The 9,228-nt window shown below is 52.1% G+C and overlaps 3 protein-coding genes across 3 annotated transcripts; 1 reads left to right on the forward strand and 2 right to left on the reverse strand.

Annotated features, from left to right (window-relative positions):
* Positions 1–753: 753 nt before the first annotated feature.
* Positions 754–3,539, reverse strand: PG997_003084 (uncharacterized protein; the record flags this gene model as incomplete). The annotated part of the gene is made up of 3 exons (XM_066807399.1): positions 754–2,214; positions 2,277–2,572; positions 2,690–3,539. 3 exons carry the CDS (start codon positions 3,537–3,539, stop codon positions 754–756), a joined length of 2,607 nt encoding a protein of 868 aa, XP_066671017.1.
* A 769-nt stretch (positions 3,540–4,308) lies between these two features.
* On the forward strand, positions 4,309–5,063 carry PG997_003085 (uncharacterized protein; the record flags this gene model as incomplete). The annotated part of the gene is made up of 2 exons (XM_066807400.1): positions 4,309–4,517; positions 4,673–5,063. 2 exons carry the CDS (start codon positions 4,309–4,311, stop codon positions 5,061–5,063), a joined length of 600 nt encoding a protein of 199 aa, XP_066671018.1.
* Positions 5,064–6,245: 1,182 nt separating this feature from the next.
* Positions 6,246–9,228, reverse strand: PG997_003086 (uncharacterized protein; the record flags this gene model as incomplete). Its single annotated transcript, XM_066807401.1, is given in 3 exon segments — positions 6,246–7,820; positions 7,832–8,762; positions 9,005–9,228. 3 exon segments carry the CDS (start codon positions 9,226–9,228, stop codon positions 6,246–6,248), a joined length of 2,730 nt encoding a protein of 909 aa, XP_066671019.1.

Here is a 9,228-nt window from a genome sequence, read left to right on the forward strand (position 1 = left end):
AGAGGTGCACGGTGTAACCCTTATATATCTGCTGTGCCCTTTCCATAGGGCAGCAGCCGCTCCCACTACATTCATATATGTTGTATATACTAGGATGTGCAATCAGAGAAACCAGACGGAGGAAAACCAGACTCACTCCTAGCGCCGTCGGTTATATATAATAAGTGCACACAGTAGTGGATGGGCAGCACAATTCGTATTCAATGCTTCTAGCCATGGCCCATGTGGGCCTCATGGGGCTGACAACGAATATAGCGCCGACACATTTGACAGCTACTTGTACTTCTATACGGGATCCACTGGGTGGTGTTTCCTGATAGCCATGGTCTTTGCCAGAGCTTCACTCAGCTACCCCATGCTCGAGGACCCCTAGGAACTGGATTGGCAGCGGGATGCTGATTTGGTTCCGCAGGTACCGTGGACTCAATCGTACTACCCATCCAAAAAAAAAAGAAAAAAAAAAACTTACAAGAGCGACACCTTGAGTCAAAACAAGCCCCCTAATACATGAGATACAGCTCATGTCAAGTCTGCTGGTGTGGTATTGCCTATATGAAATGCAGTGGTATCAAGCGATCTGAGTTGCGGATTAACTACCTATCTGCCAGGGTTCTATCGAGCTCATATACAAGCGATACATACAAGCAACCCATGTTCATTCATCGAACTGATCCTTGTGCAAGCACAATATATGGAAGGTGTACTAGAACTCGCCAGGACTCTACCTGAATCCCTTGATTACCAGCCACCAGTTCATGCAGCCTCAATGCCTTTTCCCTTCAACACTGCCGTCAGCTGGCTTTCAATGCAAGTTGTTTCGCCAGTGACCTGCTTATTCCAATCCGATAACAGATGGTCGAGCCGTTCCTCAATCCTGCGACCTTCTGTCGCACCCATGTCCAGGGCTGACCCAACATCGTCATCGTCGATATACCCATCGAAGCAAGCAGCCAAAGCCGTGCTATTGTGCAATAATTGAATTTCCAATGGCATTTGGAACAACAGGTTATACGTGACCTCATCGTCAGGAATGTTCTCCAATGGCATTAAACAGCTCTTCGCCCGCTTGAGTCCTCTTCGTGGGGCCTTACTGTTTGCTTCAGCTGCAGCTGACTTTTGCCGTCTCAGAAGATAAGCGCGAGGATCTCCAGGTGGAATGGAAGTTTTGATAGGCTCATGGTCTTCAGCTGTTTGCTGATTTTGGGATATTTGTGGGAAACTTGCGATACGTGGCTCTGAATCGCCATGACGTCGCACCAGGTTCTGAGAGCCTCTGGGTACTCCAGTGACTCGTGCGACACCAGCATTCAACATCCTATTGCCACCTGTTGTGCCATTTTGACTTAAGGTATTTGCACCCTTCGAACTAGCGAAAGGGTCGTTCGAAGATCCATGAGCTCCAGAGTCACTTGTGCTACAATGGTTGGAAATAAACTGGTCAAGTTTCGTCTGCTCATGGGAGACATTCGACAGCGAGGATGCTTTCCTTGGGCCGTTCTGGTACCCTGAGTGGTAAGAAGAACTCCACCCTTGTTGATCTCGACGTATAGATGAGGGTGGTGTCCATGGTGGCTGGGCCCGACGGCGCGAAATAGCGTTTTGGGCCTGTGAATTTGAAGTTCTTTGGTGGTTCGAAACCAATGGGCTCGATTGCGGACTAGCATATGGCTGTCTGAAAGACACTGTTGGTGAGCTGATTTCATCCCTATCCGCACCGGCGAACCGATAATTTGATGGTATGTCGAGATCTCTAGGTGCTGCCCCGTAGTGATGAAGGATATCTGGCTCCGGTGTAGGACGAGATCCAGCAACCTTATCAACCTCCCCATACCCAAAGAGGTCGTTTCTCGGTGCACTTGTGTTTGCCCTGGCAATTGACCAAGGGTCCGGAGGTCGCACCGGAACTATTACTGATTCATCGTTGTGAACTTTTCCACCAGATAATCGCAGCTTATTGGTCGGAAGGGGATGTCTTGGTTGGATCCTGCGCTTCTCAAGTCTGTCAACACACTCGCTGAGATCAGACGACATGTCACCAGCCCAACCGCGGTCAGAAACAGGAGGTTCAATGTCAGGAGCACTGGGGCGGTCGCTGAGGGCCTGTTGTTGATCCCCTCTACGTAACGTGCTTGCAGCAATGAAACCAGGTGGTGCTGGCGTGCTCGGCCTATTTCCTTTGCGGACTGGCTCACTTCCATGTTCTTTCCCCCAGCACTGTGACATGTTGCCCCCTGGCTGATATTTTGGGTTGAAGTCGCGGGCTTGGAAAGACTGACCGTCGAGTCCGTTGCATGGAACTGGTCATCCCTGCCTCTTGCTCTCGCGTCAGGAGAGGGCTGGTTATTCGCTGTCTGACAATCTTGGGTAGTTGAGTCCAGCCTGCCAACTCCATCCAGTGCAGCAGAAGGCGCCGCTTCAGGTACATCATCAATGGGCGCCATCTGGGGAGGTTTCGCTGCCAACTGTCCGTAGATCTCGGCACAGAATTTCTCGAACTGTTGTATCAGAGCTGCTTCATCTGAAAAGAGAACTTCGTTCTTCGACGGCTCAATGTTGGCGTCATAACTCCCAACTGGGCATGTCACGTTGAGGCATATGAATGCATCCCCGATGGACTTCCCTTGTGTGCTCGTACCCAAGGAGCTGCCCACATACTTCTAATATGTCGATAGCAACTTCTTCATGGTACCTCTGGTAGCTGTGAGGGGACGACGGTCTACTGAGAAGTAGCGACCTTTTGGCAGGAGATGCGTTAGTGCGCCATGCTTGACTGCAACCACTTCGAACCCAAACGACAGTTGGCTCAAGTCGTTATGCGATGCGGACGTGTCATAGTTGAAGCGCTTCTCTACACATTGAGACAGTGCTGCAGCGCCATGGATCTGAAGCACTGCTTCTTGAAGGCCAGCCGTTGATTTCGGAGCATATGACCAGCCGAGGCGCGGTGCCTTGAGAACCTTGAACTGGAGCCTCAACAGCGGCCTTGCTATGGCATATGATCGGAGAAGTTCTTTGATGCCATCGAGGGACTTTGGAGCCTCTTGGACAGTCACCCGCTCTCGGACGGGCGTGTCGTTGTACAGTCCAGTGACAATGACGGTAGTTCCAACAGGGGCGGATGCAGGATTGTGTGTCAACACGCCGCCGGTCTTGGGGTGAAGTTGGATTGAAGCAGCCACAGGGTCCGAGCTGGTCTTCGTGATGATGCATACCTTGGCCACGCTGTTGACGCTTGCCAGAGCTTCTCCGCGGAAGCCCATCGAAGTGGCTGCTCGAAGGTTCAACTCTTCGAAACTTTTCAACTTGCTTGTGTGGCCACGACGGCCCAGCGAGTCATAGTCATCTGGGTAGATTCCGACCCCGTTATCACGAACTTCGATCTTGTCTACTGTGTTGGAAGAAATGATGACCTCAACCGATGTAGCCTGTGCATCGATGGCGTTGTCCAGCAACTCCTTGACCAGGATGACTGGAGATGCGATATTGATGTGACCAGCAAGCCGCTTGGCCACAGACTCCGGGAGCGCAGCAATGGGCATGATTGACACACAGATGGAGTGTGTTATCGCGAGGGTGCAACAAATCAATACATACGGGAAGAGACTCATTAATACAGAGTCAAAAGATACACCACGGAGGGACCAGTATATCGTATAAGTGAGGTGGTCTTCAAGATCTATGCCACCCTGGCAGAGCAGAATATTTTCAAATTCTTCTCATCTTGGAAACACTGGTTGGCCTTTTCCCGCATGGAAAGGAAAGCATTTGCGAGAGGCAGTCGCGGTTTTGATGTGTTGCACTTTCCTACTTGAGCTGGAATTGCATAATTCCCGTGCCGTATTTGACATACTAATACATTGGAAAGGAGGCACTGGGGAAAGAGCACTGGAGGGCTGAATGTTTACAGTGGGCTGTATCAAACCGTACTTGCCTAGGCAAGTAACTAAGCTGGCATGTACTTGCCTACATGTACTTACTTAGTCATGAAACAAACAAACCCCCTGCCAATCATCTCCCCTGTAGGGGCTTTCCGTCATCTCTGGAGAGCAGCTGAATGGAGAATGCCCCTCCCCAATTGATGATTGCTCAATGCAATAGCAGCTAACCTTAAGACCCGAACCTTGGACTTCCCTCCTGCGTTTGCGAAACATCAAGAAAAGAACAGCAGCAGCAGCATCCCGTCTTCTTCATTTCAGTGTCATTGTTTGCCTCCTGTCCCCCAATTACACTCATTGGTCGCCGCAGCACACCAAGAACAATAACAATCCCTCACAACCTCCGTCGATAACCCACGCGACATCAGAAATCATGGCAAGCTCTCTAAAGGGACCGACCCCGCAGCAGCACGATGGCAGCGCCCTGCGTATCGGAATCGTCCACGCCCGATGGAATTCCACCATTATCGAGCCCTTGCTCAAGGGCACCAAGGACAAGCTGTTGGCATGCGGAGTCAAGGAGAAGAACATTGTGGTTGAGTCGGTCCCGGGTTCTTGGGAGCTGCCCATTGCCGTCAAGTCGTAAGTGCAATCGAAAAGTCCTCTACTTCCTCAACGCCCAGCATGTGCGGAGTAGCAAACACGACGACAATTGTGTGGTTCCGGTCCAGCCGCGAGCGCATCGAAGACCACAATATTCCGAGATCCAGACCCAGCTAATCGTACTACCACTTCAGGATGTATTCCGCCTCGCAAGTCCAGGCCAGCTCTGCCGGCGGCGGCTCCGCCGGCGATCTCCTCGCCTCTTCGACGACTGACCTCACTGCGCTCTCCTCTTCCACGGCCTCGGCCCCGTTTGACGCCATTATTGCCATTGGCGTGCTGATCAAGGGCGAGACGATGCACTTCGAGTACATCTCGGACGCCGTGTCCCACGGCCTGATGCGCACGCAGCTCGACCTGGGCATCCCCGTCATCTTCGGCGTGCTGACGGTGCTCAGCGACGAACAGGCCAAGGCGCGTGCCGGCCTGCTCTCGGGCAGCCACAACCACGGCGAGGACTGGGGCTCGGCTGCCGTCGAGCTTGGCGTCAAGCGTGGTGCATGGGCACAGGGCAAGATGGAGTAAACCACAAGGTGCCAGCCAGATGCTATTTGACAGCGGCAAAATGGGCTGAGAGGCAATCTTGGATTACCAAAAAACCGGATTTTTGGCGTTTTAGGATATGAGACAAGTATTAAGCAAGGTAGTGTTAATAGTGAAATACTAGCACAGGCTTGCTATACTGTTTGCGATGGCTCAACCAGGACCATGGTCGAGCAGATGACACTCAGCTTGAATATGCAACACGGATGCCTGTATACAACATGCGCATGTTAAACTTGGAGGAGACGATCTTGGTCTCTAATATGAGACACACATGAGCAGTAGGATTTAAAGGACAATCCTGCTCTACCACGTCATTTAAGTCAGACGAACGGGTGTTGTATCTAGGAATCTGACAGTAAATGTTTCTGCTGCAAGAAGACCCAAAAATGCAGCGCATTGTGTAAGTTTAGATGAATTACGCAGCTACGTAAATTACCCCAGGGGCATGTTTTCTGTGAGCGGAAAACCCAGTAAGAACAGCCCAGATCACTGGCTGACAATTTATTTATAAGAAAATAGCATCGTAATACAATAGTTACTAGGTAGATCTGGTATGTGTAGTATTAAATTAGCTTGTATGTAGGCTGCGCAAGTTATAGCATGAATCGTGATCCGCACGGCTTCGTGGTATAATCGCTTGCTCCATCCATCCACCCATCCCATCCATCCATTCATCTCATAACGATGTATGCATACTTATGTGTGGGTGGGCAACTGGCTTCTCGCCCGTTCGCACCCTCTCATACAAAAGCACGTCTCCTCAACCCTCACTCTCCATCATATTTTTTTGTATGTTATATCCAATGTTCGAAGAAGAGGAAAATGAACAATGCCGCCACGCCAGCGCCTGATAATGTTGCCCATCCAGTTGCCCGAGCCAAGAAAGCCTGTATATCCTATTGATAATGTACTGATCTGTACATCTTCAGTCCGATAAGATCCAAATGTCGTCTAAATTCCTCGAGACATCTGGACTCAGCTCCCCTGATGTCCGGAAAAAAAGAAAGAGCCATGCATGACCCAACGCAACTCTAACTGAGACTTTTTCCCATGATAATAATGCTTTGCTAAAATAAGATGCATTGTTGGAGGGTGTCGCAAAATGCCGAAAGGGACTCGATATTAATGCCAACACAAAATAACCACAACTAACACAAACACTTAGCTGATGAGAGATCCGAGCTCGCTACCGAATGACTTCTTAGCCTTCCAGAGGCTCTTCTTCTTCTCACGCTTCGCTTTGAGCTCCTCCCAGCCCTTCTCATCGTCGTCGTCGTCGTCGTCGTTTCCTACCTTGGTCTCACCAGAGAGCTTTGAAAGGGTGGGAAGAGCACCGGACATGGTTTGGGTCCTGGAATGCACATCCAAGGGCGCCATGCTGGAGACGGGTCGGTAACGACCAGGGAGGCCGATGTTGCTGCGTTCAGAAGGAGCAATAGAAGGTGCGTAGCCAGCACCTTGGATTCGGATCGATGGCGTAAAGCCACCGTTAGGTGGTTGTATCCACGAGGACGAGCTTGGCTGGACCATGCTCATGGTTCGCATCGCGGCGTCGCCTCTTACTGATTCCATACCCATGTTGTTGTTCATTCCCATGCCGTTGCCCATGCCATTACCCATGCCGTTGCCCATACCCATACCCATACCCATGCCGTTGCCGTTGCCCATTGTGAGCGGGTCGCCCAAGAAGGAAGTCCGGTTCATGTCTGGCATAGACCCAATTGACTGGCTCGGCATGTGGCTCATAGGACGAGGAGGTCCTTGGCCTGGCATTTGCACATTCATGTGCATAGGTGTCTGGCTTGTATTCTGGCCAGTCATCATCTGCATGAACTGCATCTGCATCTGCATGAACTGCGTCATCTGCTGAGTCATTTGAAGCTGGGCTTGGTCACCAGGCGTCACTGGCATTTGGGGATACATCATCTGAGGCGGGATGCCCCCGACTGGATCGAAGCCTCCGGGCATGCCAGGATTCATGGGCATTTGCATAGATGAGGGGAGTGCGTGCTTCCCATCAATCGCCGGACTTCCCCGCCTCAAAGCCCTCTGCCTTTCCTCATTTGCAATAACACCGACTAATCCTCCGACGGGAGCAGCTCGGTTCTGCTGAGCGGGTGCGCCTCCTCCAAGAGCAAAAGACTCTCGGGGAGGCTGGTTGATGAGCCCAGCACCGAGGAAAGGGTCTTGAGGAAGCTTGCGTGCGAAGGCTGGAAGCGGACCACCAGGTCGAGGGGCGTTATCCCCAGCAACGGAACCTGGGCCGACGGAATATGACGGCGCCATGGATGCCCGTAGATTGGGGTTGGAACCTGCTGTGCTCAGTCGAATCGGTGGACGATTCTTGTTCGGGAAGCCGTGGGCAGCCAAAATGCCAAGTGGAACATCCTCATCCTCAGAGGCGTCGGACGGAGGCGAGTTTGAGCCACTTGGACCTGGCGTGAGGTTCAGAGGCAGATTGGGCGTGCTCATTGACATGGAGATACTTGGTCGTGAAGGAGCCATGCCGGGCTGCTCTCCCGTCACCTTCATCATCTGCTGACGGTAGACTGTCATATGAGCCTCCTGCTTACGCCTCTGTTTCGCCATTTCCTTCGTCTTCTCAGCATCGTCTTCCTCGTCCTCGTAGTTGTCTTCGTCTTCACTGCTGGAAACGTCCTTGCTGCCAGAATCCCGTTGTTGCCGGACCTTGTCTCGCTGGTATCTTTCAAATTCGGCCGGAGTCATGACCTTGTTCTGCGGAGGACCGTTTCCCTGTTAGACCTAGAACCGCGCCCGAAAGAGTTATCGAATAGATTGTCGTCTTCAGACTTGCTATTGAACCTCGTAGGTCTGGAGTAGGTTTCACGGAGGTTGGATACGGTATCTTCGTTTTCCATGTGTCCACCTGAACGAGCCAGGTAACTTGTGGCAGCTAACGTATCTTTTAGCAAAGCAGCATCTTCGTCATCCTCCGGCGGCGACGGCCTGCTGGACATAGAGGGTTGGACACGATGCCTTGGAACGGGAGGCGGCGTATTCTCGTCCACCGCAGGTGGAGATGCATGCCCTCTTGGCGATGCAAGCCCTCTGGCAAGAAGGCCATCATTTGACGTCTGGCTGGCCCAGGATTTGGGTGGCGCTTCGACGGCAGAGATTTTATCAAGATGCAGTGGCGATGGTTGGTTTCCACGGTTACCCGTCAAGTTGCGCGAACCCAATGGCATCCGGCCGGTGTCGTCTCTGTCTTTGACGGTTGCCACGCTGGCGCGCTTATTGAAGGCCGAGAGCATGTTGCTCAGATCACCTCCCAGTTCGAGTCTAAAGTCTCGGTCGTCCAGCTGCGGCGGCGTCGCTGTCGTAATGGTCGAGCCGGTTGGCGCTCGCGATCTGTTTCCTGGAGTTTGCGGATCGTGATTGTCGGGAACCGAGGGAACAGGCTCGTCAGCGGGAATTGTGGGCAGACTGTTCTTCTTAGAGCCGCCGAAGGAAAACGTCCTCCCTGCCTGTTTCAGAAACCCGCCTCCTGAAGATTTTTGCGCGTGGTGCCCAGGTGTGTCATGCACAGACTTTCGCTGTGAACTCCGCCCGTCCTCCAGTGTGGCAGTGAAATCGGTCGACGAAGGGGCTGTCGAAGCGTTGCTATGACGCGAACTGTTGTCGGAAGTTGTTTTGATTGTCGTAGAACTACCACTGCCGCTTCAATTGATTAGCCAACTGACTCAGAAAGTAATGAGACACGCCCTCGCCGTGCTCTCCGGCAGGATTGCGGGCCTGGATCGCATGCCTAAGCCTGGCTAGGCCTGCTATGCGACAGACAGCCACTGGCGAGAATCGCACTCCATATTTTTTATAGTGCTTTCCCCAGTGTTGCTGCATGAACTCCACGCCTTCTGTGCAGGGAACTTGGGACCCTGATCGCTCGTGGAATTGCCACTTACCGATTTGACTTCATGTTAGCGAAGATGTTATCGTCTGTTGTGATCTCGGATAGAGTGGTTTTCGGGACTGCCCCAGTCGCTTTCATTAATCTTGCTCCACCGTCAAACGACTTGCCAGGGCCCACTTCGGTACGCTCGAGAACACGGAATGAGGATTCTACCGGTGCATCGTGCTCTTCAGTGACTTGCGATTTCCGCCGAAAGTGGACTGGGAACCTAGGCAT

Source organism: Apiospora hydei, assembly GCF_038363865.1.
Source record: "Apiospora hydei strain CBS 114990 chromosome Unknown utg000004l_segment0_segment0, whole genome shotgun sequence".
Taxonomy (NCBI): Eukaryota; Fungi; Ascomycota; class Sordariomycetes; order Amphisphaeriales; family Apiosporaceae; genus Apiospora; species Apiospora hydei.